General features: G+C 57.7%; 1 protein-coding gene across 1 annotated transcript in view; it reads right to left on the minus strand.

Moving 5' to 3' along the window:
- Positions 1 to 349: 349 nt before the first annotated feature.
- COL2A1 (collagen type II alpha 1 chain) overlaps positions 350 to 27,984 on the minus strand; it is a 31,212-nt gene continuing 3,577 nt past the window's right edge. Inside the window, exons 2-54 of the mRNA XM_027035991.2 lie at positions 26,991 to 27,197; positions 25,560 to 25,576; positions 25,094 to 25,126; positions 24,955 to 24,987; positions 24,803 to 24,856; positions 24,535 to 24,636; positions 23,242 to 23,319; positions 22,552 to 22,596; positions 22,395 to 22,448; positions 21,910 to 21,963; positions 21,096 to 21,149; positions 20,623 to 20,676; positions 20,451 to 20,504; positions 20,113 to 20,157; positions 19,515 to 19,568; positions 16,829 to 16,873; positions 16,342 to 16,395; positions 14,765 to 14,863; positions 14,411 to 14,455; positions 14,219 to 14,317; positions 13,970 to 14,023; positions 13,513 to 13,620; positions 13,064 to 13,117; positions 12,884 to 12,982; positions 12,674 to 12,727; positions 12,139 to 12,237; positions 11,692 to 11,745; positions 11,262 to 11,315; positions 10,873 to 10,926; positions 10,606 to 10,659; positions 10,362 to 10,406; positions 10,079 to 10,177; positions 9,789 to 9,896; positions 9,415 to 9,468; positions 9,122 to 9,175; positions 8,693 to 8,746; positions 8,293 to 8,346; positions 7,888 to 7,995; positions 7,239 to 7,292; positions 6,691 to 6,744; positions 5,794 to 5,955; positions 5,496 to 5,603; positions 5,152 to 5,259; positions 4,763 to 4,816; positions 4,482 to 4,589; positions 4,240 to 4,293; positions 3,985 to 4,092; positions 3,653 to 3,706; positions 3,143 to 3,250; positions 2,499 to 2,787; positions 1,837 to 2,024; positions 1,397 to 1,639; positions 350 to 937 (exon numbers count right to left, since the gene is read on the minus strand). Of these exons, the coding sequence (XP_026891792.1) occupies positions 791 to 937; positions 1,397 to 1,639; positions 1,837 to 2,024; positions 2,499 to 2,787; positions 3,143 to 3,250; positions 3,653 to 3,706; positions 3,985 to 4,092; positions 4,240 to 4,293; positions 4,482 to 4,589; positions 4,763 to 4,816; positions 5,152 to 5,259; positions 5,496 to 5,603; positions 5,794 to 5,955; positions 6,691 to 6,744; positions 7,239 to 7,292; positions 7,888 to 7,995; positions 8,293 to 8,346; positions 8,693 to 8,746; positions 9,122 to 9,175; positions 9,415 to 9,468; positions 9,789 to 9,896; positions 10,079 to 10,177; positions 10,362 to 10,406; positions 10,606 to 10,659; positions 10,873 to 10,926; positions 11,262 to 11,315; positions 11,692 to 11,745; positions 12,139 to 12,237; positions 12,674 to 12,727; positions 12,884 to 12,982; positions 13,064 to 13,117; positions 13,513 to 13,620; positions 13,970 to 14,023; positions 14,219 to 14,317; positions 14,411 to 14,455; positions 14,765 to 14,863; positions 16,342 to 16,395; positions 16,829 to 16,873; positions 19,515 to 19,568; positions 20,113 to 20,157; positions 20,451 to 20,504; positions 20,623 to 20,676; positions 21,096 to 21,149; positions 21,910 to 21,963; positions 22,395 to 22,448; positions 22,552 to 22,596; positions 23,242 to 23,319; positions 24,535 to 24,636; positions 24,803 to 24,856; positions 24,955 to 24,987; positions 25,094 to 25,126; positions 25,560 to 25,576; positions 26,991 to 27,197 (4,379 nt within the window). The 3' untranslated portion in view covers positions 350 to 790. The remainder of the gene's footprint in view (positions 938 to 1,396; positions 1,640 to 1,836; positions 2,025 to 2,498; positions 2,788 to 3,142; positions 3,251 to 3,652; positions 3,707 to 3,984; positions 4,093 to 4,239; positions 4,294 to 4,481; positions 4,590 to 4,762; positions 4,817 to 5,151; positions 5,260 to 5,495; positions 5,604 to 5,793; positions 5,956 to 6,690; positions 6,745 to 7,238; positions 7,293 to 7,887; positions 7,996 to 8,292; positions 8,347 to 8,692; positions 8,747 to 9,121; positions 9,176 to 9,414; positions 9,469 to 9,788; positions 9,897 to 10,078; positions 10,178 to 10,361; positions 10,407 to 10,605; positions 10,660 to 10,872; positions 10,927 to 11,261; positions 11,316 to 11,691; positions 11,746 to 12,138; positions 12,238 to 12,673; positions 12,728 to 12,883; positions 12,983 to 13,063; positions 13,118 to 13,512; positions 13,621 to 13,969; positions 14,024 to 14,218; positions 14,318 to 14,410; positions 14,456 to 14,764; positions 14,864 to 16,341; positions 16,396 to 16,828; positions 16,874 to 19,514; positions 19,569 to 20,112; positions 20,158 to 20,450; positions 20,505 to 20,622; positions 20,677 to 21,095; positions 21,150 to 21,909; positions 21,964 to 22,394; positions 22,449 to 22,551; positions 22,597 to 23,241; positions 23,320 to 24,534; positions 24,637 to 24,802; positions 24,857 to 24,954; positions 24,988 to 25,093; positions 25,127 to 25,559; positions 25,577 to 26,990; positions 27,198 to 27,984) is intronic.

The raw sequence follows: 27,984 nt of genomic DNA on the forward strand, positions 1-27,984 counted from the left end.
TCCCTCATCCAGCAAGGTGTGGCCCACACACTGTCCCATCCCCTCTGTCCATCCCCACGCCCTAGAGTTGTGTTTTGTGTTTACTCAAGAACAAGGCCGTTCCTGTTTTCTGCCTCCCTTCTCAAGTCTTGCCCTCCGGTCCCAGTTTATTCTTGGATTCCACGCAGTGCAGAGGTTACAAAAAGAGGCAAATGTGTGTTTGTGTGAGGTCACTAAACCAGGCAGTGTGACTCTAGAGTCCTCCCTCCTGGTTGAAAAGTCAATAGAAGAAGGCCTTCAGGACTGCCATTTGGTCATGCCTACAGTATCAAAGACTAAAGGAAAAATGAACAAAGCACAAGTCGGTATGTACTTTCCAATAATTTTTTTGTTTTTAATATCAATTGATGTTTTAAAAAATACAGAGGTGTTTGACACAGAATAGCACCATTGTGTAGGACACACACAGTTCCTGCGCCCGGCACCTGAAGGGGGCTCTTCTTGCCTGGGCTGGGGACAGTCACTCAGGGGGCGTTTGACTCACACCAGTTAGTTTCCTGCCTCTGCCTCGACCCAAAGGTCTTACAGGAAGACAATAAATAAATAGAACACCGAGATTTTATTTTGCAGTCTGCCCAGTTCAGGTCTCTCAGAAAGAGAGAGGAGAAAAGTCCACACTGTTGAGCGGGTGGGATGAATGGACATCAGGTCAGGTCAGCCATTCAGTGCAGAGCCCTAGAGTGACTGGGACTGGAAAATACTTGGGTCCTCTGGGTTGGCAATGGATTGTGTTGTTTGTGGGTTCGGGTTTTTACAAGAAGCAGACAGGCCCTATGTCCACACCAAATTCCTGCTCAGGCCCTCCTATGTCCATGGGTGCAATGTCAATGATGGGGAGACGTGAGGTCTTCTGTGACCGGTACTCGATCATAGTCTTGCCCCACTTACCGGTGTGTTTCTAGGGGAGAAAGAGAGGAGACACTGTCCAACGCCAGCTGCCCAGGACCCCAAAAAGGAGCATCACAGAACACAGAGTGTAAAACACGCTCAGGGCTCCCCCGACCTCTCCTTGGCTTGCTGAAGCCCTCTCTACCCCAGCTCCTGTCCTTTCCAGCAAGGCCCCCTCCACCTGCTCCCTCCCCCACAGTGAGCGTCTCTTCACTCCATCCCCAAGGCAGACCCACACACACACACCATGAATACTCCTACGAGAGTAACTGGACATGCCAGGTAGGACTTCTTTCCCTTGAGCCCAGGGAGTAAAGAAGATACAACAATGGCACCTTTCCCTCCCCTGGCACTCCACGCGCCTTCTCTACATAACCCCTCACACTCACCTCTCGAGGATCCTATCACCTTAGGCCTATGACACCTGCTGTGGACCAACCCTCTGCCTGCTCCAGCCAGCCCGACTCACCGTGCAGCCATCCTTCAGGACAGTATATGTGAACCTGCTGTTGCCCTCAGCCCGGATCTCCACATCATTGGAGCCCTGGATGAGCAGGGCCTTCTTGAGGTTGCCAGCCGCTTCATCCAGGTAGGCAATGCTGTTCTTGCAGTGGTAGGTGATATTCTGGGAGCCCTCGGTGGACAGCAGGCGTAGGAAGGTCATCTGGACGTTGGCAGTGTTGGGAGCCAGGTTGTCATCTCCATAGCTGAACTGTCAGGGCAGAGAGCGATGGCATGAGGCCCAGGGGCAGCGTCCGGTGGGATCATGGTTAAGAATACTCTTCAGAAGAGGGGGAAGAAGAGGAAGTCTCCAAGAAAAGTGGTGGGCGAGGTGCCACCAACTTCAAGGGAGAAAGAAGAGAAGGGTTCTGAGGAGCCGTCTGGGGCCCAGAGCAGCCAGGTACTCACGTGGAAGCCACCGTTGATGGTTTCTCCAAACCAGATGTGCTTCTTGTCCTTGCTCTTGCTGCTCCACCAGTTCTTCTTGGGAACACTCGCTGGGTTGGGGTAGACGCAGGTCTCGCCAGTCTCCATGTTGCAGAAAACCTTCATGGCGTCCAAGGTGCAGCCCTGGTTGGGGTCAATCCAGTAGTCTCCTGCAGGGGGAGGAGGCAGTACCCCATTGGGGCTCAGACAGGCACACACATACTCCCGAGAGGGCCAGACCTGCCTGGGAGAGACGGAAAGGCTTCCCAGGACACAAGGGGGAGAGGCACAGGCTGTGAGGGTCACATGTGGCCAAAGGGAGGGGAGATGCAGGGATCTGGGAGCAAGGAGACCTGGACGGGAGAGTCTGATGCTAAACAGGGGCACAAGCAACAGGGCAGGAGCAGCGCCTGCCTGGTGGATGGAACTCTACCCTCAAGTCACGTCTGCCATGTAGCCATGGCAGGACGGGAGCCAGGGCTGAGGTATCTCTGCTGTGAAATGGAGGAGCAACCATCCACCAGAACCTTCCAGGCCTGGCTCTGGCCTGTGCTAAGAGCGGTCTCCTCCCTCATTCTGAAGGCCATGCCCAGCAGGCCGATTTCCTGCTCTCCGGGGCCAGGGGCCCTGCCCTGCACCCTCACCGCTCTTCCATTCAGGGTGGCAGAGTTTCAGGTCCCGGCAGGTGCGAGCGGGGTTCTTGCGGGAGCCCTCGGGGCTGCGGATGCTCTCAATCTGGTTGTTGAGGGACTTGAGCGTGGCATCCACCTCGGCGTCGTGCTGTCTCAGGTTGCCAGCTGCCTGGTCAGCCCGCATGTACTGCAGGGGGTCGGGGCCCTTCTCTCTCTGGCCTAGGCCAGCAAAGGCAGACATGTCGATGCCAGGGCCAGGGGGACCTGGAGGGCCAGGGGGTCCGGGGTTTCCAGGAGGACCCTGTAGCAGGAAACGGAAATCAGCCAGGAATTGTGGGGATGTGCCCCTCCTGTGTACATCCCCACTTGCTAGAATATACTAGTGTCTTCTTCCAGACACTGGGTGGGGGGAGGGGTGCAGCAGCCCAGGACCAAGAAAAATCACAGCACTTTCCCTACTTCTTCATCAGCCCCTCTCTCCTGCTTCCCAACACCAAGCAGGACCCTCTGAACCTCCAGGGAAGACCCAGGACACAGGATGCCATCTTCACTAGCTGCAGACGGATGCCCTGAAAGAGGCCCTTGGCACCAGAGAGCCCGAGCCTCCCAGATGCTGGGGACAGGCCAGACAGCGGGGAAGGAGTCAGGACACTTACAGCTGGGCCAGTTTCGCCCGAACGTCCGCGGGGGCCAGGAGGTCCAATGGGGCCAGGGATTCCATTAGCACCATCTTTGCCAGAGGGACCGACGGGACCAGGAGGACCCTGCAGGCCAGGAGAGAGGAGCCGTCAGCAAAGGCAGGGGTGGGAGGGGCAAGGGGCGCTGGTCGGGTGGCTGTCCTGATGGGAAGCCCTGCAGCTTCACATTTCTCGGAGGGCCCAGACTCGTCTCCGCTGGGCCAGGGACCAGCAGGATGGCTTCACGGCTCTTCTGCTATCCTGAGCTCCTCTTTGTCGAATCCTATTCCCAGTGGGCCCAGCTGACAGCCAAGAGCTGTTCTCATGTTCATCCAGCCTGTGATCTCAGGGGGTTTCTGGCCACAGTCACCCTGAGCCCGTCATCCTTCCACCTCCGAGTGAGGCCCCCTGAGCCCCAGGCTTCCCTCCCCATCAGAGCGCCCACACCTGGCCCCACCCCCGAGGAAGGACTCACTGCATCTCACTTACTCTAGGGCCAGAAGGACCAGCAGGACCAGAAGCACCTTGGTCTCCAGAAGGACCCTGTGCAGAAGGAAGAAGCAAAAGTCAGAGGTCAGCACAGACAGGGCCCCATCTTCCAGGATGGGAAGCCTTCTTAAATATGCATACGATACATGTCCCCCCTCCCCTCTCCTTTCCATTTGCTCCTCCCTCCAACCCAGAGGAAGTCTTGGAAATTTTTCTTTTGGTCCTGGATATTTCTTAGGATGATCCCAAGCTGGGTTAGCTGCATGGGACACTCAAGTGAGCTCTGAGCAGTGGGAGGCACCTGGGAGACATGCACAGACAGCAATACTCACAGGAGGGCCGGGCAGACCCTGCAGACCAGTGAAGCCACGGTGTCCCTTCAGGCCCCTCTCGCCAGCCTCTCCAGCTTCTCCTTTGTCACCTCGGGGACCTTGAGGACCCTGGGAATGAGACAGACACAGGTTGGGTCAGGTTGAGGCCTCTTGCTGGCCTCACCTGAGCCAAGGAGTCCCAGGATCCACACAGTCCCCACTGACCTCCAAGCCTGCCCCAGTTAGGAACCCAACAGAGGACACTCAGATACTCACTGGGATTCCCCGGGCTCCGGCTGGTCCTGCAGGGCCCATGGGGCCTTGTGCGCCCTGTGAGGGAGAGAGTGGGAACTCTGTCAGCAAAACCCTCCTCTGCCTATGGCCCAGACTGGGCCCCAAGACTCCCTGGACCCAGGGATGCATCCAGGGCCTGGGAGTCAGGCACGTAGTGGATGAGCTCCCAGCTCACTTGGCCACCCTTCTCCCCTTCCAGCTTTTACTGAATTAAGGATACTCACAGCTTCTCCTCGGTCTCCCTGCTTTCCAGTTGGGCCAGCGGGGCCAGGAGAGCCAGGGGGCCCAGGGGCTCCAGGAGCACCCACGGGACCAGTCTCACCACGATCACCCTGTCAGGAGAGAGGTCTCAGGCTTAGAGAAGAATGTTCCAGAAAATCCATGGAGAAAAGGCCCTTGAAACTGAGACAAGACTCTGACTCCAGCCTACCACCTGGGGCTGACCTGGTAGGCCCAACAGAATATTCTCCTGTCCCACTGCTCATAGAGACACCGAGATATTCACCTTGACTCCAGCCGCACCATCTCTGCCAGGGGGGCCATCAGCACCAGGGCTTCCCTGGACAAGAGGAAACAAGATGCCATTAGAGCTGCCCCTGCCAGACTCCCATTCTGTTCCTCCCTTCTCCCGTCGGGAGCCCCAGGCTTGTTCCCTTCCATCCTGCTAAAGCTTTGGAAGCTCAACAAGCTTCCTTCTGCCTTCCTGCCCACGTACCAGTTCTTAGTGTCTGTGTCCCTCTCTCTCTCCCATCACGACCTTCCATCGCAGCTGGGCACTTGGGCCTATGGGCCCATCCCATCATCCCCTCCTCCAGGGCACCAGGACTGGGCCTGGCTGGCCCGGCACGCCTCTCCCTGGGAAGGGCCACACACACAGTGGGTCCCATTGCTCACCTCTCGTCCAGGTTCGCCAGAAGGACCAGTCAGGCCAGGAGGACCCACGGGGCCGGGGGGACCTCGGTCTCCAGATGCTCCGGGAGCTCCCTGCTTGCCAGGCTCACCCTGGAGGGACAGCGACAAAGAGGATGAGTGTGCACTCTAAGAATCCCGTCCTGGGACATACTGAGCCCTTCCAAAGAAAGGGCTGACAGACAGTGCTGAGGGTGCAGAGTAGGGGGAAATCTCAGGGGGTAGTATTGCTTCTTCAGAGACCAGGCCACCAAGAGCACTGAGTGAAGAACACCAGCCAGAGCCAGGCTGGGCCCAGTTCACCAGAGGAAGGGGCATCCTTCACTCACCGATGGGCCAGGCAGGCCAGGGAATCCTCTCTCACCACGTTGCCCAGGAAGACCAACAATGCCCCTTTGACCAGCCAGACCTTGGGGACCTGGAGGACCATCGGGACCCTAGAGAGGGAAGGTGAGAGTGAGAATTTGAGCTCTGACAGGGAGTGGCCCAGCCATCCACACCCAGCCTGGCCGCCATTCACAGGTCCCAGCACTCTTCCCTGGCAGTGGCCCCCTCCATGGTGTCCCCTCCTCCTCCATGCCCTGTGAGCTCAGAAGACTTCCTGGCCCAGGCCTGGGAAGGACTTACAGAGGGACCATCATCTCCAGGCTCTCCCTTCTCGCCAGGGGGCCCGGCAGGACCTTGGAGGCCAGGGTCGCCAGCACGGCCAGGGGGGCCACTGTCTCCTCGAGCACCTTTAGGACCATCTTTTCCAGAAGGACCAGGGGGACCAGGGGGTCCAGGGTTGCCCTAGAAAAGCAAATGCAAGAAATGAGAACATCTCACCCTGCCCCATCCAGACTGCCAAAGCCACTGTGGCCCCAGAGATAGCAGTTCCCCTCTGTGGCTCCCTCCACACAAAGGAAGCTTGACCCCCACCCCGTCTGCTTCTTCCACCTTCCCTCCCAGGAGGGAGCTCTGAGCAGCCAGCCCTGGCTTGTCCAGCCCCACATTTGCTTTTTCTGATCTACTTGGACTTCTTCCTGCCTCCTTTCTTTTAGAAATCTCAATCCCACCATCCCTCAAGGAACAGTTCAAACGTAGCTCCTCGGACCCCTAAACCTCTGCACCCACTCCCCCTGCACTTGATTGGTGGTAAACTGGTGACTTTTCACCATCTCTCATCCCTCCATGGCAGATTCCCTGTGGGCAAAATGTAGAACTTGTACAGGCCGGGAACACAGAATGCGCTCAAGAAATGTGTTGAGGCAATCGTGCCAGCCTGTCCTGCCCACTGAGCCAGGAATCTGAGGGTCCAAGCCCAAGCCAGCAGGGAAGGTTGCCCATGGCCACAGCCCTTGCTCGCAGCTGTTTACGAGAACAGGTCCCCATGATCAATTACTCCCAGGAGTGGGAAAAGGCACAAAGGGATGGAGGCCAGCTTGCACTCTTTGGAGCCCTGCTGGGACTGTGCCAGGCTCTTCAACCCCTGCTGTGCCCCCCACGCCAAGAGTAAGGTAAGAACCATCCAGGAGCATCACTTACATTGGAGCCTGGGGGTCCGACACGGCCAGCAGCTCCAGGGAATCCGGTGGCTCCCTATGGGATGAGAAGAAAGACTCTGAATCCCTCAGGCCCTCAGAAGCGTTAGGAATCATATTGGGAGACAGACAAGGGTGTCTCAGAGGCTGGTGTGGAAAGGGGCAAGGAGAGCTAGAGAAGGAGAAAGGGCCCCATGGGGTCTGGCTATTGGATCAGGAAGCTGCAGCTTCTCTGCCTCTAGCTCCTGTAGGGGGTAGGGTGAGGAGGTGCATTCAGCTGGGACAGCCAGTGCTTTGGGAGCTGAGCAGGGGGCCTGCCCAGGACCACAGACCTCCCCGGATCACGGCACACTGGCAGAGAGGGGCGCCCGTTCTCCCACATGGCTGTGGGATGGGCTCAGGCTGGGGGCAGAAGCAAGGCTAAGAAAGAAGGGGGTGAGTAAATCCCAGAGCACCACCATGGGAGCATCTGGCCAGGCCTTCTTGGTGACAGCAGCTGCCGCCCCCAAGGCGCCCTCCACCCCACCTGGTGGGAACGGGGACCTCACTCACCGGGGGGCCTTGAGCACCTCGGGCTCCTTTAGGACCAGTCACACCAGTAGGACCCTGGGAAGGAAGGAGAGAGACAGTGAGGCCCAGTCACCCGGAGGAGAGCTGTGGGCTTCTGGGTATAGGGCCTGTCTGACCCCCAAAAGCCGACTCCTAAGGGGTTAGTTTTCCGAGATGTAGCTTTCTTGTCACTAAAATCCCAGCCTGGAGAAGGCATCACAGGTGGGCTTGCCCACCCCCTCCAAGAGAGACTCGTGCTCTAGGAGACCTCGGCGGGGCGGGGGGGGGGGGGAGGCCTGGCAGACATCTGCAGAGCTGGTTGGAGGTCTCCCCCTTCCCTCCCCAGGATCCTGGCTGCGTCTTCCCTGGTCATCTATCCTTAGCCTGCACTCTGTGTCATCTCCTGGCCCCCAAGCCCTAGATGACATAAGCCAGTTAACTCCTTTTGAACCTCTATCCCCAAGTACAGATTCGTCCCCAGAGCTGCTCCCTTCTGGGGCTGGGGCAGCAGCAGCAGCAGGCTCTAACATCTGCCAGGTAGAGGGGCTTCAGCTTGGGGTGACACCCAGGCCTCCTGTCCAGGCCCCTCATCCTGCACCCCAACATCCCTATCCCATGGGAACAGCTCCTGGGGGAGCTCACTGCTACCCACCTGAGGTCCAGGAGCTCCAGAGGGGCCCTGAGGACCCGGGGCACCAGCATCACCTTTCTGGCCAGCCTCTCCTTGCTCGCCCTTGGCACCTGGCTGGCCATCAGCACCCTGTCCCGAGGAGGAGGAAGCAGATGAGTTAGAGGCAAGCCAGATACTCCATGTTCTTCCAAAAGGGCCAGAGCTCTGGGTGAGTGGGTGGGTCAGTAAATGAGTGAGTGAGCGAGCTGCTCTAAGATGGGACTGTGAGATCAGCGTGGAGGTTCAAGGAAAGATGGAAGAGGCCATTTCCCTCCTCTTTACATTCTGTCCCTCCCTCCCTCCCTCCCCCACAGGCTAGAAGGTGCCCTCAGGTGTAGAGCTGGCCTGAGCAGAGGGGTGGGAAGGAGGGTGGACAGGGACACTCACGGGAGGTCCTGCGAATCCAGCGGGCCCGGGGGGGCCGGTCTCTCCACGTTCACCCTGTGGGAGAGAGGGCCCAGGAGAGGTAAGGCCCTATGCCTGCCTGCTTCTGTCCTCTCCTATAACCCAGTCCCTTGTGGCCCAGCCCTTGCATAGAAAGCCCAGAGACGACACGCAGACAGCCTCCAGGAAGCTCTGTCCTAAATACAAGGGACCCACTTCAGAAGACCTCTCTTGGTCAGAGGATCTGGCGACCTGCAGGCCCTCCACCTCGACCGCATCATGGAGATGAGGCCTTCTCCCTCCATTCCGTCTCTGCTTCCTCCCCCAGACCCAAAGGGCCAGGCTGAGAGGCAGGGCGGCTTCTCTTGCTCCCAGGGGCCTGGGGACAGGGGCAGATACTCACCGGGGCTCCACGAGCACCAGCAGTTCCCGCAGGACCAGGAGGTCCAACTTCTCCCTAGGGTGGGGAGGGGAGACGAGAGCCACAGGTAAGGGGTGGGGGTCAGAGTGGGGACCTTAAAGAGCAAAGTGCATCCAGGGAGCCCTGCAGCAGATGGCCTGTTTTCTCCTTGTAGCTTCGGTCCGAGAGGTACTTCCTGGGGCCTCTGCTGAATGCTGGTTTACCGGCCCCCTCCCTCCCTGCAACAGCTCCGCTGGACGGGGTGCACAGCCCCTGACTCTGCTTTTAAGAAGACTCCCACCCCTCACTCCTTGCAGCTACTAGTGGGCAGGAGGGTGCCAGCTGTTGAGGAGAAGAGATGGCAGTCTTTGGCAGGAGATGTGCAGGTGTGATAGGGGAGGGGAGCCATGAGCGAAGGGAGCTGTGACTCACCTTCTCACCATTGGCACCGGCAGGGCCAGGGGGGCCAATGGGACCAGTCAGGCCCTAGGGAGAAAGGAGACAAAAGTGAGGGAGGAAGAGTTGACCAGGGACTTGGAGCCCAGTAGGGAGTCTGGGGACCTCACACCCGTGGCCCCAGCCTTGTCAGGAGAGTCCCAAAGCTGCCCAGCCTGCACAACTGAGATAGGACAGGGGCTGTGCTCACACACTGCCCTTCCGTGCCCAGAGCGCAGGGCTGGAGACCCACGGGGTCCCCAGGGTGCCTGCAGCCAGCATTCACTTACTCGTCCACCGTCCTTCCCAGGGGCTCCCTCGGGGCCTTTCTCACCAACGTCACCCTGTGGGATAGAGAAGATGGACCACCTCAGGAGGGGGCTCCGGCTCCGTGTCACCCTGGCTGAGGCTGCAGGCACAGCTCAGCTCCTGGCCCAGCAGGAATGGCTATGGGTTCAGGGTGAGAGGCGTGAGATGGAGGAAAGGGTTGGGAGAGGGGGTCACTAAAAGACAAATAGTGCCTGGGGTGGGTGGGTGGCGGGGAGGTCTCCAAGTTCCTCAAGAGGATTAACTAGGGACCCCCCGCCCAGGTGCTGTGGGGAGGGGGTGAGTGTGGCACAGGGGAGCGCGGCTTTGGGGGAGGCACAGTCGGCCTGGTACTCACCCTGTCTCCCTTGGGCCCAGCGATGCCAGCTGCTCCCCTCTCACCGGGCATCCCCTGCAGACCTGGAGGGCCCTGAGCCCCAGGGGGGCCGGCTGGGCCAGATGCGCCCTGTGGGGTGGGGGTAGAGGAGTCTGTGGTGGGCAGCACCTGCCCAGGACCCCAGCACCCAAACCCCCCTTCCTCCCCTGCCAGGCCTCCTTTCTGTCTTGTCTTCCATCTTCCCTTCTCCTGTTCCCCTCCCCCAGCAGGGCCTCCTAGGCTGACCCAGACAACCCAACAGCCTCACTTACTTTGGGGCCGTCCGTGCCAGGAGTGCCAGGGAGGCCGCGGGGACCCTGGAGGCCCTGGGCACCGGGAGAGCCACGTTCACCTGGGAAACCTCGTTCACCCTGTGGCAGAGACACCATGGGGCAGTCAAGTGAGAGTGATGGGGCAGAGGCCCAGGGAAAGGCAGGGGGGCAGCAAGCAGAGTGGGGCCCCGGGACCCAGGCGCGGCTCTGCAGGGCCAGACTGGCAGAAATGCACAAGGAAAGAGCAGGTCCGAGGGGACCACCAGAAACGGCCAATGCTTACCCTGGGACCCACGAGGCCGGGGGCTCCAGCTTCACCAGGAACACCCTGGAGAACAAACAAAGACGTGTGAGAGAGGGGGAGATTTGATGTCCTGCAGCCAGGGAGGAGCATCCCTCCCTCTGGAGGCTGAGCTGGGATGTGGCCTGGACACTCCCGGCCTCGTGGGGCTCCTCGTGCCCTCCTGCAGAGCAGAAGAGACCTTCCCATCTAAATAGTTTGCAGGTTCAAAGAGCCCCACACTCACCTGGTCACCTGGCTTTCCACCTTCACCTGGGGGACCGGGAGGGCCAGGAAGTCCCTAGAAGGCAGTGACATGCATTAGCAAGAGAGTAAGTTTACTCCTCCCGCCCTCCAGGGAGGCCCAGCACAAGGCAAGAGCCAGGACTGCAGGGAAGCCTCACCCCCCTGGCCCCCATGAGAGCGGCGGGCCCTCCACCCGCAGTGCCTACTACCGCCCGCAGAACCCCGGGCTTGGAAAGGACCGAAGAGGGGGCCCAGTCCGGCCACCTACCTGGAACCCAGATGGCCCAGGGGCACCTTGCTCGCCTCGTTCACCGGCAGGTCCCTGCAGAAGGAAACAAACGTGACCCGAGTGCTCCGGAGAATCTAAGAGCCTCAGACACAGGGCACCGGGGTGGCCAGCAGGAGGACAGGCCAGACACCCCCCCTGCACCGCCCAACAGGGTTGCAGGAGTGTGTGCCTCGCTATTCTCCCACCAATGACCTGCGCTCCTGAAACGGGTGCGGTCCACACTGCCTTGGCTGAGTGGGTCTGGTGTCCCGCATGAGCCCACACCCAAACTGTTAGTTTCAACGCTGAGCGGGCCTGAGGTGCCTCGGCCTCCACGCCACCGCCCCCATGCCCACAGGGCCACCTAGAGAGGCCAGGCAGGTACTTACAGCGGGTCCGGGGGGCCCCGCAGCACCGGTCTCACCATCTTTGCCGGGAAGACCCTAGAAGGAAGGGAAAAGGGTGAGGTCCTGACACATGCTCTTCAGTTCTGTGGACCCCAGTACTGGGCAGGCACAGTCGGTGGCCCTGAGTTTCCATGATCCCCCAGCCTGAACTCCATTTCTCCCCACTTCCTTTCCTGAGCCCCTCCTTTTCCCAGTCTTTCTCAGCATGGGAGCCTTCCCCATCTCCCGGCTACTGACCAATAGCAACTAGAAGTCATCCTGTGTGGACTCCCAAAGGCCCTAGAGAAGCATGGGCTCAGCCACAGGACTCCACGCTGCTAACTAGGGACCCCAGGAGCATGCCACGGGATTCCTCTCCCCTTGAGGGTGTCTAACCAGCACCAATGCGTGGGTAGTGAGACGGAGTACTTACTCTCAGTCCAGGGGCACCAGGAAGTCCCTTCTCACCAGCCTTGCCAGGTTCGCCCTGGAGGAAAGAGTGCAGGACCATGAAGGGAGGGTTTTGGTGAGGGCAGGGGGGTAGAGCAGGTGGGGGAGCCTGGGGCTTGGGGCCACAGCCTGATGGACAGGAAAAGCTCAAGCTGAGAATCAGCACCTTCTCTTACACTCAGAGGGTATGGCAGCACTGCCCCATGGAACAATGTCACGGCTGAGATGTCCCGAAGCTCTAAGGAGCCCCGGGTTTCCCCAGATCACATGCACTCCTGTGGGACATGGAGGCCCCAGCTGCCCATGGCACCCAGAATCCCACTCAGACCTGCCCTTGGTTAACTCTCTTTAGGAGCCAGTCCTTTCCACAGGGGGCAAGGAGGTAGGTGGCACCATGTGGAAGGAAATGGAAGGGCGGGTTATTACTTACATTGGCACCTTTGGGGCCGGGGAAACCCATGACACCAGGCTGCCCACGAGCACCCTGAGGACCTGGAGGTCCAGGACGACCATCTTCACCAGGGGCTCCCTGAAAGAGAGGACACCGTTCTCAGAATGTAGACGCTCTTCCCACATCCGTCCATCCAGCTACTAAGTGCCTACTATGTGGCAGGCACAGGGCAAGGCAATGACCAGACGCACGGCACAGGGATTGAGCAAGGTTTTGACCAGCAGCCCTCACCGCACATGTGGACCCCCGTCAGCAGCAAGGTGCTGCTTAAATTAGAAGTTTTGCCTCTCACGGTGCACGCCAGGCTTCGTCTTCCCCCGAGGAAAGGCCCAAATGCACAACGGGGTGGCACTTTCAGGGCTCCACACCCGGCCCTGGTACCTACCATCTGCACCCCTCCCCTGTTCTCAAAATTCACGGGCTGCCCCCCACCCAGACTCCTGTCTGTCTTCCTACCTGCCTCCTCAAGGATATCCCCTCAACCTCTCCCAACAACTCCAAATGGTAGACTTACAGAAGGACCAACTTTGCCTTGAGGACCGGCGTCACCGGGGCGTCCAGTGAGACCCTTTGTTGAGGAGAGAGACAGAGGGTGGGCGGGCGTCGGGGCAGGCCCCAGGTCCTCCCGATCCTCAGCACAGGGCTGGAGAGAGCAGGTGGGGAAGGGCACGAGGACTCCCGATCACAGTCGGAAGTCAAGGACAAAGGCGGCTGGGTTACTTACCCGGGCTCCAGGAAGGCCAGGCTCTCCGGGACGGCCAGGATCGCCGTTGGCACCCTTGGGGCCAGCAAGGCCGCTGGGCCCTCGCTCTCCAGGGGCTCCCTACACAAGGGGAGGCAGCAGTCATCAGCAGGCCATTTGACCAGCCATGCAGGGACCCCAAGCCCTTCTTCCCCCACTCACCTTTGGACCTGCCAGACCATCTTGACCTGGGAAGCCACGGTTGCCAGGAGCACCCTAGGAAGAAATGGGAGGGCAGGTGGTGAGTGACAATGGCCCCTGACCCAACGGTAACTCCAGGGAGCCCAGCCAGGCTTCAGGGGATCAGTCCCACCAACCCACAGTTTCTGTGGGGCTGTAGCTATGGCCGGCAAGATTCCGAGAGAGTAACTTCTTGGGCCTGACCTGGGGAGTAGCTCAAACCATTTCATGCCCTCCTGGGGGCATGGGGTACAAATAAGAAGGGCTCCCTGTCCCCGTGGCATTGAGTGGAGAAGAGAGGAATCTGATACTCAGGCCACAGGACTGGACAAGAACACAGAACCACCAAGACTCCACTTCCACGTTCAGGTCACACCCACAGAAAGTGGGGACTAGGAGTCCCCTTACCTCTAGAGTAAGAGCCCACTTACTCTTTCTCCAGGGGGACCAACGGGCCCAGCACCACCAGGCTCTCCACGGGCACCTCTCTTGCCTTCCTCACCAGCAGGACCAGGGGCTCCTTGGGGGCCAGCAGGGCCCTGAGAACCAGCACAAAAGAGAAACAGGGTGAGTCTTCACCTGGCCCCGGGTCAATCACTGACCTGGCATGTGGTGGAAGTGACCTTGGCCATTATTTCAGGGCTAGGGGATTTGGGGAAGAGGGGCCATAGAGGGTCAGCCCAGGAAGAGCAGAAGTGGCCCAGTGGGAAGAGAGAGGGTGTGAGGGTCAAAATGGGAGCTGAAGCTGCATCAGCTTCTCAACCCCGATATGTCCCCCTCCCCAGACACAGCCTGAGGGGTCCCAGATTAGGGGACAGGGCTATGGAGGAGTAGGGCAGTGGGCGGGGGGATGGCCTTGGGCCCAAGAGCTGGTGGGCAGATACTCACAGGCTCTCCCTTGGGGCCTTGTTCGCCTTTGAAGCCAGCAATACCAGGCTCACCCTTGAGAAAAGACAGAGGCAGGTTGTCACGCTGGGTTCTCTCCATGGACCCTGCCCCCATCTCCAGAAACCCTTAAAGGCATGCCCCACCCCCCCAGCCCCCAACAAAGGACACTGGTGTGAGTGCAGGAAGGAGGGATGGCGGGGTTTGACCCCGATGGTATCGATGGGACTTGGGGTTCACTCTGGGTCTTACCGTCTGACCTTTCGGGCCCAGCGGACCAGTTGCACCTTGAGGGCCAGGTGGACCACGGGGCCCAGGGAAGCCGGGAGCACCAGCGATGCCCGGAGCACCCTGTCAGCATGAGTAGAAGAGAGGGGCATCAGGAGAGGGGGCAAGGAGGGACTGACCCCACCTGGAGGAGCCAAATCCAAGGGCAACACTCACAGCAGATCCTTTGGCTCCAGGAATTCCATCAGTTCCAGGGTTACCCTGAGGAAAGAGATGGGGTCATTACGAAATAAATAGCAAAGAATAAACCCCAGCTACCTCCCTGCCCTCCCAGACCACAGGCCCAGGGGCTGGGCCAGCAGCTGGCCGTCCCAGACATGGTCCTGCTGGGGGTTTCTGGGACAGGATGGGGTTGGAAGGAGACCTGCCCCTAGAGATCAGGGAGCAGGTGCTGGGCCTAGATGAAGGTTTGGTTGGTGGGGCTCCAAATGGGCTCCACTTCTCTCAGAGGTAAACAGAGTCAAGAGCACCCAGGCCACAGACTTCAGGCCAAAGGGAAGCTGTACTTACAGAGGCACCGGCCGGTCCAGGGGACCCAGGAGTACCAGGTTCACCGCGAGGACCTTGAGCGCCTTCGGGGCCTCGAGCACCAGTGGGGCCAGCTTCACCCTGGATAGAGACGGAGAGGGGTGGAGTGAGGAGACGCCGGGGGGGCGGGTGGGGGGCAAAGACCTCTCCCTGGCCAGCAACAGCTCAGGGACAGAAAGCAGAGTTGCACACACCGCACCCACTGTGCGCGTGCGCGACCGTGTTCCCCACGTGGTCCCACACGCCCCCCGCCCCGAGTGAGCTCGCCAACCTGATGCCTTCCCCCCACACCTCCTCCGCTCTCCGTCTCCCCTCCACACCTTAACCCCCCACAGCAAATGCACACCTCCGTGCTACGGCATTGGGCCTCAGGAAGGCCAGTGCTGGGGGGTCCTGCCCACGCTGAGGGGTGTGAGCTGGTAGACAGGCCACTGAGGTGGGCAGCCTTTACCTCCCACTCTCCACCTATTCCTTCACCGGGGAAAGGGAGGCCCTCGGACATCTGGGCTCAGGGCACCACTCCACTTGCGTCTGGCCAATGTGCGAACACCGCCACCCCCAGGCTCCGGCCCAGGCCTGTCTGAAGCCAGCCAGGAAGCCAGGACGCAAGCAAGCTGGGACCAGCGCCCCACTCCACTTGCCCCTGCTCTGACCACAGTCCAGTCCTCCTCGGCCTCTGGCAGGTCCCGCAACCCCCCAAAATGGCCTCTGCTTTTACTTTCATTTTTTTCCTGAAAGTTACAACTGGCTGCGATCCGGACTCTCTGGCCGGCCGAGTCCTCTGGGGAGGACTGCTGACCTGGAGGCGGGGCAGAGCCTCCTCAGGTTTCTTCTCAGAACATTCTTGCTCCACTCTTGTAATTATTATTTTCTAAAGGTCAGGCCCCCTCACCTTCCGCCGTCCCTCTTCACAATGGGTCTCCTTCACCCAGCTCCCAGGGCCTCAGACACTGTCTGGTTGCCATGGAAACCCCCAGGAGGGGAAAGGCAACCTGATGCCAGTGACCACATGGAGGCTCCTTATTCATCTCCCGGCTGCCCCGGGAGAGAATTCCCAGGGAACGTGCGCACTGGAATCCTTCTTGGGCCACAGGGGCCTTTCCCTGAACTGGCTGGCCTCCCACTGGCCCCTATTAATCCTTGGAAGAACTCTGTTCACACTGCCTGGAAGAGCCAGGCCCCCGATGGGGTGGGGGCGAGAGGGAAGCTTGGAGCTATCTCCTTGCCCACTTCCTCCAGCTCTCTTCCGGGTCTAGAGTTTGCCGTCCTCCAGTTCCTGGTCTTCTGCTCCCTCCCAGATCTCCAGTGTCTCCCCATCTTTTCCTCCCTTCCCCGGTCTGACGCTGTAACTGCACCTCCAGCATCTTATCGTTACATCTTACTTTCCCTTCCATCTGGTGACTGAACCGCCTGGCTCGTCCTTGCCTCCGCGGAGGGCAGCAGTGGGTGGGGGTGGGACACACTCCTCAGAAGGGAAGTGGGGACTGTCCAGGGGGCAGTCGGTGAGGGTGATGGGGTGGGGAGGGGGCGGCTCCCGACTCCACCTGCAGGGCACGTACCTTGGCACCGGGAGCACCAGGGAAGCCAGGACCACCAGCAGGACCCACGGGACCCTGGAGGAAGGAAGGAAGGAGGGGGAGAGGAGAATGCTGTTTCTGGGCAGTGTTTCTGTAACCCCCAAAGCGAGCCACCCCCACACCTCACACTCCCCACCTTTGTACTGATTTTGCACTACATCCATCGTGGCTCAAAGTCCCTGGGCAAAAACCGCCCCCTCTGCCTGAGCCTGGCTTCACGAGGCAAAGCCGGTTTCTAACTATAGACATGGTGAGAAGCAGATGATTCTTTTACCTCCCTATCTATCCCTCCTCAAAAAAATGCCAAGAGGATGGCTGAGAAAAATGAACCGTTGCTTCAAAGCTTGTTATCAACAGGCTAGGGTGATACGGATTCCTCTCCCTTTGCCCAAGAAGCACCAGCACTGCCAACCCCACTGGGCTGCTGAAAGGGACTCGGGTAAACCTACCACAGATGACAGGCACTTACCGGAGGCCCAGCAGGGCCTGGTTGACCGTCGTTGCCCCGGGCACCCTATAAGCAGGGGGGGAAGAAGCGGCCGTGGTGAGAGGTGCCTGACCAAGAGACCAGGCCCTCCCCGCCCACAGTGCCCGCCCCCCCACAGAAAATGTGGGCGGCGCTGGGCCCCAGGGGCCTCAGGGCTGAGTGGGGGGCTGGCCAGGGATGGGTGCAGCGCAGCCCCCCAGGGAGGAGCAGCCCCAGAACCCCTCCGTGTTGGGGGCAGCCGCGGGCAAATTCTGAGCTTAAACACAGCTTGGTGCTCTCCTAGCTATTCCATCATTTCTTAAACTTCCATTTAGACCCCAAATATCCCCAACATCAAGGCCAAGTTATCATTTAAAGACTCAGTGAATCAGGCCAAAGGACAATGAAGCAGCCAAGCAGCAAACCTCACACAATTCCTCCCACCTGCTCGCAGGGGGAAACACTTCCAGGGGCTTGGTTCTCCTCCTTGGTTGAGGCTTGGTTAAGGCCTCCCCTTGGTTAGGTCCGGGATGCCTCTGGGCTCCGCCCTCTCCCCACCCACTGTAGACAACCTATGTCTAAGGAAACACAGATGCTGCCGCTGGCCCAGGAAGAAGCCGTGTTCTGCGATAGGGACAGAGCCCTGGGCACAGCCTGAGGAACACATCTGAGCTCTTGCCCCTGAGAGTCCTTTACACAGAAAGACAGGGCCGCCAGGTCGCTCTCTAGGACTAATTTTGAGGGTTTCCCCCCAGGTTTGTGGTGAGCACATTCTACCCACCCCCCCCCCCCCCAGCCTTTCTCTCTCAAGGCCCCTCAGGGCCCAGGGAACTTTTACCCAAACTCTAGGAACCATTAGGCTAGGCCCGGCACCTGGTCCTTGGCAGGGGACTGGAGCAGGCCAGAAGGCGACCTTTCCCAAGCTGGGCCCTGCCTGCCTGCCTCTGCCTCTTCTAGGGTGCTGAAGAAGGATGCTTTGGGGGGAGCTCATATTTTAAATAAGACTCAAATCTTCTTCCTGGCTATGATCCATTTCTCCTGACTGAGATGCTCCAGACTGGCATTAAACAGGAACGCAAGAGGAGACTTGACAGAAAAAAAATGTCAGAGGGAACATAAAGCCTCAGCGTTGGCCACGGCCCGTTCTGGGCCAGGCCGGCTGCTTCGGGAAGCTATGGAGCACCCTCCCTCCGGGGGTTGGCCAGAGGAGAGACCTGGGGCCCAGCATGACCCGCGAGGCCTGAGCTGGCGTCGGTGGCTCTCCCTGCAGCAGAGCTGGGAGAGGGCACAGTCTGGCCCAAGGGGGCATGTGACCACAGCAGGCAGAGGCCAGCCCAGCCCCGTCCCGGGCCCAGCCTTGACACCAGGCCTGCATTTAGAACTGCGTGACGTTGTCAGCTTTCTATGCCAAAGCCTATACGCAGCCTGCCAGCCTGACTACTGCGGGGACAGGAACCAGCGGGGAGGAGCGAGGAGCAAGGCCTGCTGTGCTCGGGAAGGAGGAAGAACAGGGATGCGGCTCGTCTCTGCCCCTGACAGGGTGCGGCCACCACAGCTCCGGGCCGGGCCAAAGAGCCACAGGCCAGGTCCTAATAATCTGCAAAAATAGCAGTGTTTCTTGGCAGCCCCAGCACTCTCTAATCCCCTCACACAAAGTGACCCTGGGACAAGGCACCTCAGCAGCTCTGGGGGACAAACGGGGGTCGGGGCTGCCTGTATCTCACTGATCTGCTCTGGAGGGAAATTTCTGCCAAACCGACACATTATGCAGGAGGCAGCAGAGTGAGTGAAGCTGATTTACTTTGGCCAGCCCTGCAACGGCCTATGAGGAGGAGGGGCCTCGGAGCCTGGGTGGCTGGGGTATGAGCTCAACTGAAAGCATAATCTTTCTTAAACACAGCTTTCATCACATCACTCGCCTGACCAAGCGCCTACAAGGGCTCTTCATTGCTGAGGGATCAGAAATAAACACCTGCGCCCTCCGCCGCCCGCCGCAAATCCCCTGCAAATCCCCATGCCCTTCACTTCCCACGTCAACAAGAGGCCACCAGAGGCGGAGGCTGCTGAGCAGGGTCTTAAGCTATGCAACCTTTCTGTGCCTCGGTTTCTCCTTCCCTAAAATGGGGAGAAGAACAGAATCTACTTCACAGGATATGAGGGAAGATTCGGTGAGACAAAGCATGTAAGGTATTAACCCAAGGAAGTGCCTGTGGCAGGGTGGCCACTGGGATTATCTATCACAGTATCACCAGCGGCAGCAGCAATGTCAAGTATAAGGACCCCATGTGCCTAGTTGATGCTAGACTGTTATGCTTTAATAGGGCATCATCTCAAAAGCCAGAAAGAACAGAGAGTAGCACAGCACTGTAAGTCTGTCCATAAGTTCAAACTGGATTGACCGGGGGCGTGGGGGTTGGGGGGGCCCTGTGAAAGGGATTACCTGCACCATCCAGCCTGGTTAAGAGAGAATCCTGCCCTCACCAACCAACCCTCCCATCGCTGTCCTTCAACGGTGCAGACTCGGCCTGGGGATTTGCAGCAGGGTCAGAGATAATCCTCACGGGGTGACAGTGCTCTCTGCGCCTCACGGGGTCATTTTGAGGGTCAAGCAAAACAGCCACCCACGCAAGTGCCTTGTAATCTCTAAAGGGCTGGCCAAAAGGTGGCCTTTGGCCTTGTCATTACTCACCGCAGCCCCAGCAGGGCCAGTCCGTCCTCTCTCACCAGGCAGGCCGCGGGGACCCTGGAACACACACACCAGGACAACACACGCATGAGTCGGCTTAACGACGCTCCGCAAGTCCTTCCCAGACACCGGAGTGGGGAACGTGCGTGTGCCCGGGAGGCAAAGGTGTGGATGCCCCTGATCCTGCCTTCCCGACCCATCTAGAACTTCTCATATCACATCAAAGTTCTTCTGCCCAGCAGATCACACACACGCTCCTGTCATTACTGTCGGGAGTCTGGTCACAGGCGTGCCTTGCTTTGTGCAATAGACGAACACCCCCCTCAAAACGTGGAGAATAAACAGAATTTTAAAAAACTGAAGCACATCCTAAGTGTGTTCACGGGCTATTTCAAGGAAACACTGGTGACACCTTGAACAAATCATCTAGCTGATAAATTTAGCTTTTGGATCTGATCGTAACCAGATCAAATCTACAAAACCGAGTATCTCCTCTGCACAAAGGGAGCAGTGGTGTCCATAGCAGAGTCATCTACTAGGCTTTAGAAGATGTCTGAAGAGCGTCCCGAGGGCCTCCCCCGGGGGTGATATTCACACTCACCATTGGGCCCGGAGAACCATTCTCACCCGGTGAACCACTCTCACCCTGGAAAAAAGATGCACAGTGTCAGTGAGCGGGACCCCACTGCCCCCAGAAAACTCCCAAGGAGGAAGCTGAAATCTCTGGTCAACTCAGCTACCACCAAGACCCCCCCAAAGTTCAGTTCTGTGAGGGACAATTCCCCGAGCTCTCCAGGCCTCCTGCTCATCCATCAGGATGCAGGACTGGGTGTTCCCAACCAAAGCCGTTCTGACATCCTAACTCCACGGACTCAATAGCATCTCCTTGACCGGAAAGAAAGGCTCCTCCATTGTCCCCATGTGCTTCTTGGTCCTTACCTTCACACCTGGAGCACCAGCTTCTCCCTTAGCACCATCTAGACCTGGGTAGCCCTAGGGGACAGGAGAAAACATTCGATCACACTTCTGGAAGAAGATTCATGCCCCCCAAATGATTTTTCTCTCCCCAGGGCAATTCCTTCCTCCCAACACCCGCGTCCGTGATACTTACTCTGTGACCCTTGACACCAGGAAGGCCTGGGGTTCCCGGGAAGCCGCGAGCACCCTGCAATCCAAAGAGGAGACGTTGAAGGCACAGTGCGGAAGGGCCCAGGAGAGGCAGACCCGCACTGCAGAGAGTCTCCAAAGCCAGCTCCCTCAGGCCGGGGCGGGAGGGGGGGCGGTCAGAAGCCCAGCACTTGGACAGTTCTTTCAGTAGATCCCAGAGCCCCCCTCGCCGTGCTTCCCCCATCTTATGGGAAAACGGCTGTAAACAACAGCTGCCTAGCCATCCCCACCCCGTGGGCCTGTGTTAGGATCCTAAACATCAGCACGAAGGTCTGATGTACGTAGGGGCTGCTGGAATTCTGCTTTAGAAGTGCGCTAACCCAACTGGATGAGCTGGGTGCGAGGCCACTGCCTTGGCTGCAAAGGAGGGAGACTCACAATGAGGTTCGGGGCTGGGAAAGGCGGGGAGGGCTTTACCTGAGGGCCAGGAGGGCCTCTTTCACCAGATTTTCCAGGCTTTCCGGCTTCACCCTGAAGGGAGAGAGATGTACTTCAGCTTCTCCAGAAGACAAGGTAGCACAGTTGGCACGATCCAGATCACCTCTCTCCTCTTAGTTTTCTATGCCTTTGCCCACCTGCTTACTCCCTGCCCGCCCCGCCCCCGCCACCTCCTTCAGATTCCACACTTTGAATGCCTTTCCTGGGTCACCATGCATTCTTTCAGACAGCTGGGCAAGCTTCTCTGTCCCCACTAGCCCCCAGCTGCCCCCGGGGGCTTTTCTCTCTCCCCTCCTAGGCTCTGCTGATAGGGCCAGCGTTGCCTTACCCTGAGAGACTTTTTACTGTCTAATGCGATTCATAAGAATAGTTCGAGAGCCAACTCCCTTCACTTCGTTTGCATCCTTTGCAGACATCCTGACTCAGGCTGCGCTTTTCCTAACTCATTTACAAGTAAGATAATGCTGGGCTGTTGAGTGTCTTCCTTTGTTTTTCCTTCTCTACATCTGTCCCTCTGTGTTTTCCCTTTCCCTTCTCTTGTTTCTCAATTTCCCTTCGTGGAGCTAATGATGTTTTAATTATTTTCCTCCCCAGTGGGTCCCAAGCAGTCCCCGGGCACTCGCAAGTGGGAATGTAGACAGTAGACAGGGTCTGAGACTCCGACTGACCAGTTCTGCCCCTAAGGACACTTTCCCCCGGACCAAGCCAAGGGCGCTTCTGCCCCAGCACATACACCCCCTCCAGACCCTCTCAAAGGAGGCATCCACTCGTTTGACTATTCAGGTATACTCACATCATCGCCAGGCTTTCCAGGGGGGCCAGGAGGACCGCGGGGACCCATGGGACCCTACAAACAAAGTGAGGGAGTCTAAGAGATGGCCGGAGCGGGAAGATACCTGATCGGTAGACAAAACTTTGGGACTGTAGCCTCTGGAATCTAGTTCCCCCCATAAGGAAGAAAGATGGGGTGCAGGGGTCTTCCCACTCTGTGCTGAGAGAGAGCGAGCGTGCAGGGCCGACTGTACTGGAAGGCAGCAGGCGGCACAGGCCAGGGGCGGCCCAGAAAGGGGACTGTTGTGACAGAGCTCCTGGTGGTCCTCGCCTGCCGTGGCTCTCTGTCAGAGATCCCACAGAGCTAAGAAGTGGCATCTAGATTTCCTCGGGGCCCTCCCCTGGGAAAGCTCTGGGCAGAGCCAGGGAGGTGACAGTGCCAGGAGCTGGGTGGTCCATCACTGGAGGCTCCCCAGGGGGAGGACAGGGCCCGGCGCTGGCACTCACAGAGACACCGGGTTCCCCAGGTTCTCCAGGGTTGCCTTGAAATCCTTGAGGTCCCTAAAAAGTAACAGGAGGACACCAGGTTAGCCCTACAAACTGACACCCAAGAGCTTGAAAGCATCCGCGCCGCCACCACCACCAGGAAAGACCCAGTACTTACGGGAGCACCAGCAGGGCCTGGAGGCCCTCGAGGTCCCATGGGGCCCTGCATCGGAACAGAAAAGGAGGAAGCTCAGTGGAATTGGCTCGCCAGCGGCCTCCGGCGGGCCACCTCCTCCCAGCCGAGGGCCCAGACAAAGGACACAAAGGTACCCCATGGGGAGGGGGCATCCAGTGGCTGCTCCCTCTCATTTCCCACTCCCCGCACAACAATCTATTTATTTATAGGCACCATTTGGATAGAGAAGCTGGCCTTGCTCTCTCCTGGCCCGCAGCCACGTTTACGAAAGTCCGAGTTTCATTTAGCATGTGCCAAATGCAAGCCGCAGGGCCGAGATTTCCTGCTGGAAGCCTTGCGGATGCTGGAGAACAGTGGCTGCTGTCTGCGTTCTTCAGTTCTCAGTCCAAGAGCAGTAGCAACCAGCCTTGCAACAGACCAGCCTATATGTGTCTCTCTATCCTCATTCTTCTTGGTCACTCCAGCGCATCATTGAAACCGGCATCCGTCACCATTAAAACCCAAATGCATTGGGCTAACCGCATAGGAGGTCACATAACCGGTGGAGAAGAGCTGCTCTACGCAATTTTCTGTAAAGTGAGGTTGTCAGCTTCCCTGACTCCGCTACGGGCCACCGCCTGCCATTTTGGCTGCCAAAAAAACCAAACCCAAAAAACTGGTGTCGTGTCTTACCATTGGCCCTTGCATCACTCCCATCTGGGCACCACCAGCCTTCTCGTCAAATCCTCCGGCCATCTGGGCCGCGAAGTTCTGCAAATAAACCCAACCACATTAGGAGCCCGACAGGCTCCGTGTAGTTCCGCTGTAAATCGGTATCGGAAAAAAAAAAAAACACAAACAAACCTTAACTTCAGATAAACTCTAATTGTTGGAAACTAACCTAGCATCGGATAGAATTACCAACGATTCCTGAAAAACCGGGTGTGGAAATGTGTTATTAGATGACAGCGGCGCACTCATTTCCCTGGAAGATGCAGTGCTATTTGGAGAAGCATCCGTGACTTGTATTTCATTTTACAGGATTACACTTTAAATTCTAAAATGGGGGATGCCTGGGTGGCTCAGTCGGTTGAGCCGACTTTGGCTCAGGTCACGATCTCACGGTCCGTGAGTTCGAGCCCCGCGTCGGGCTCTGGGCTGACAGCTCAGAGCCTGGAGCCTGTTTCCGATTCTGTGTCTCCCTCTCTCTCTGACCCTCCCCCGTTCATGCTCTGTCTCTCTCTGTCTCAAAAATAAATAAACGTTAAAAAAAAATAAATTCTAAAATGGTAAGTAGGCTGTTTAACCTACGTTGAGAAATGTAACTCAAACATCGCTTCTCAGGGTTTCAGAGAAAAAAATTTCCAGGTCTTTATCGTCCAGCCAAAGACTAAAACCCACAACCTTAAGATTTTTCAGCAAGGAAGGTAGCAGGCATCTGCGAGCCACTCAAGAATTTGAAACGCAACAAACATCAAAACGGCAAACCTGCAAAAACTGGACAATAACACAATTCGTTGACTGGCTTAATTCCAAAAATGACTGGAGCCACACACCTTCACTCAGTGGGGCTCTTTCATGAGAATGAATAGTCCCTTGGAATGTACTTGGCAAGGGCCACGATTAAATGTCTTCCAAGGACAGTGGTCTCTCTTCTTCCAGGGAACTACAAGTGCCCAGTCATCCTCTCCCCCAGCCCCACACCCATGCCCAAGAATCAACCGCACAGTACAGACGCCTGGGAGCCAGGTAACTGAAGACTTTCTTTGCAGAAACCCAGTGAGTGAAAAAAGTCATCCCTTAGCGCCACAGTCTGATGCCTAATATGTGATTCCGCTAAATTACAGGCCCGGGGAGAAGCCCACGGGCAGGCTGTGCACACACTGCTGGCAGGCCTGGGAGCCAGCCAGGTAAGCAGGAGTAGCAATTTAGAAGCCACATTTTTCTGGAGGGGCAGCTGAAGGAAGGGGACATAAGGATACTTACTCCACCGAGGCCAGGGGGGCCAGGGGGGCCAGGAGGACCAGGGGGGCCGGGATTTCCAGGGGTCCCAGGCTCTCCATCTCTGCCACGCGGTCCAGGGGCACCCTTGGCAGAAAGAGAGAAGGGCACCCGTGTGAAGCAGGATTTACACAAGAACCCCCTTGGCCACGGCTGCCCCCGAGGAGGTGGTCATGCACATGGGAGGGGGCAGGGGGGATGCCCGGAGGATCTGGGGCGTTCCACAGGAATCGGGCAGCTTTTCTCTACTCACTTTTTCACCTTTGTCGCCACGATCCCCTCTGGGTCCTTGTTCACCTGCAGGTCCCTGAAGGTGAAGGGAATGATGAGATGACAGCATGGCCAGGGGCCTGCAGAGCAGTGACTTGAGGAAGAGGTGGGAGAAGGGATTTCTCCCTTTCTTACCTGAGGCCCAGGAGGTCCTTTGGGTCCTACAATCTGCGAGAGAGACAGAGACCCAGAGGATGGCAAGTTAGAGGGAGCCCAAGAAGCCGACCCCCTCGGAGCAGTGGAGGCAACCGACGTGAGGACAATGTGTACTTACATCCTTAATGTCTCCGGGTTCTCCTTTCTGTCCCTGAAACACGACACATTGTGAGGACGGAGCCACACAAGCCCACTAAAGCCCCCAGCACGAAACCCTGCCCTGCAGCCTGAGCACTGAGGTCCCCCCCGCCCCGTAACACAGAGCTCTGCCTGCTGCCTACAAAATCACAGGCTGGGTGAGCACAACATTGCTCCTGAAGAAAGCAAAAACAGAAACAAAACAAGGAAAAGAGAGGCACCTGGGTAGCTCAGTCGGTTCAGTCTCCGACTTCACCTTAGGTCACCATCTCCCCGCTAGGCTCGGGAGTTCGAGCCCTGCATCGAACAGCTCTGAGCCTGGGGCCTGCTTCAGATTCTGTGCCTCCCTCTCTCTCTCTGCCCCTCCCCCTCTCACACTGTCTCTCTGTCTCTCTCTCTCAAATAAACTTAAAAAAAAAAAAAAGGAAAAAAAAAAAAACCCTTACCTTTGGTCCTGGTTGCCCTGCAAGTGGGAAAGAATAGAGAAGAATGAAAGATTTGTGAGATGGGTTAGCACAAGTTCTTGTGCTCAAACACTCTCTAATGGATTAAACAAAGACAAGGATGCAACCCAGGAAGGAGGCAGCTTCCTGTCCCTCTGTTGGGATGTTAGGGTCACTGGGGTCCTGGGGTTGCTGGAGGTCCCACGAGGAATGGAGAGGACCCAGACTTTGTTATTGAGAAAGCAGTCAGCATGCAAAAGAATGGAGCGGGGCGTATGAAGAGAAAATGAGCAGCTCAAGATCTCATGAGCACCAAGAAAGGAAGCACCAGAAGGTGGCAGAAGGTCCAGTCTCTTCTCTCCTCACAGGGGAGGAAGCCCTTCCCACACAGCCCAAGCCCTCCCGGAAGAAGGGTTAGGGAGGTAGAAGGGTCTTACGTTCAAGCAGGGTCTCCTTGAAGCGAGCACAAAAACACAGCAGGGCAGAGGAGTTATAGAGAGCATCGAAGCCAGCACCCCCCCCCCCCCCACCAAATCAATGATCCCTTCCCCCTTCAAAGCAGTGAGGCCCTCACCACTTCCCCCACTGGGGCCTCAGAAATGATCGGGAAATCTAGACCACAAAAGCAGCTTGCCAGTGTTGGTGAAGGTGTTAAGGAAGGGCAACTCCTTGCTTCCCTTTCAACTTTCTTCTCGGTTTGAGTAGGAAGGGGACAGTGAGGGCCACCCAAGAGACCTAGGCATGTGCCCGTCCCCACCCCCCCTTTCCCCCCGCAGGGAGATGGGGCGTATGTTCAAGTGCTGGGGAGGGGTCACGTGCACACATGTGGTCCACCAGCACTGGTTCTGGCTGGGAGTGAGTAAACCCACCAGAGCGCACGCCTGCAGGGCTCCAGCCCAGCGCCATCTCTCAGAGCCCAGCCCCTCCTTCTCCTATTAACTCGCTTGGTAATTGGCAGTTAACTCCAAGAGAGGTAAAGAAAACAAAAGGCAACTGCCACAACGTTCCAGATTTCAAAGAGGGAGCCCGCCCTGTCTCCCCACTGAAGACCATTAGTGGTCATCTACAGAGAAGACAAGGTGTGGGTAACTAAGTAATCTGGGGAATTAATCTGGGGTTCGGCCCACAGGATATGGGCTCTCCATTGCGGCTCTAGTGATCAGAGAGGATACTTTTGTGGAATCACATCTGTCCTTCCGTATCTTGGAAGCGTACTTTTTTGGAGGTTTTAGGTGAGGAGGGACCCCTCTAGTGTCCCAGGCTCATTCACTTTCAACCCGCAGGCAAGAAGTGGCCTTTCCTTTCAGCTTCAGCTGCCGGGGTCCCATGGATAACCAGCCCCTCTGCCGCGCAGAGATGACCAGCATCCATGGGAGGTTTGCTGCACCTGCAAGTAATTTATTTATGTGGAAGAGGAAATAAATAAATTACGACCACTGGCAGTGGCGAGGTCAGTTGAGCAGATGGGGCAGCACTCTCCGAAGGGGGTCTCAGGGCTGAGGCAGTCTTTCATGTCTTCACAGATTATGTCGTCGCAGAGGACAGTCCCAGTGTCACAGACACAGATCCGGCAGGGCTCGGGCTTCCACACATCCTTATCATTATACCTCTGCCCGTCCTGCACACAGCTGCCAGCCTTCTCTGCACCAAGGGCGGGGCAGGGGAAGCAGAGAGTGAAGGGAAGGAGGGGGTGGGGAGCCAGAAGAGAAAAAGAGAAAGAGGTTGCAGTCAACTTGACATCATTCGAACGCTGAAGAATGTGGGCTCCGGCCATCCAAAAGTAGAGAACTTGGAAATCATTTTTCTAAGACATCATTCAATCTTTTGTGTAGTCAACATATGTTTATTGTGCACCTTGCACTGTGCTATCTATTGACCAGTGAAAACCCTGCCCCAGCAGTGAAGGTGGGCGAGGGGTGCTACTGTTAGCATATTCTCTTCCGAATGCCTGGGGCAGACCCGAGGGTGTTGGGGGGGCGGGGACTCCGAGTGGGAACTCAGGAACTGTCCAGAGGAGAGGGGAAAATGGAGAGACCCCCCCACCCCCCACCCAGCACAGGAACAGAGGCCTTTTTTCTGCCTTCCTCTAGGAACTACGGGATTTGCTAAATACGACTGACAGCTACAATGCAAGAGGCATGTAGAAAATTCAACCCACAAGAATTAGAATCTATAAACAACCAGATTCCAAAAGCGGATATACGGGGTGGGGGTTAAAGGAGGAGCGGTTAGAAATAGGATCATGTCCCACGACTTAAATCATATTAGAATTCGGGCCAATTTGGGGAGGAGGATAGGGGCCCATTCAAACAATGCCCTTGGGACCCCCAGCAGGCTAACAAAATGCCTTGGGAGACAAGAAGGGCGTAGGGGCTCCCCTCTGCTGACCTCCAGCTGTAGCCCTCCCTGGAGAGACCCTACCTTCATC

Source organism: Acinonyx jubatus, chromosome B4, assembly GCF_027475565.1.
Source record: "Acinonyx jubatus isolate Ajub_Pintada_27869175 chromosome B4, VMU_Ajub_asm_v1.0, whole genome shotgun sequence".
NCBI lineage: Eukaryota > Metazoa > Chordata > Mammalia > Carnivora > Felidae > Acinonyx > Acinonyx jubatus.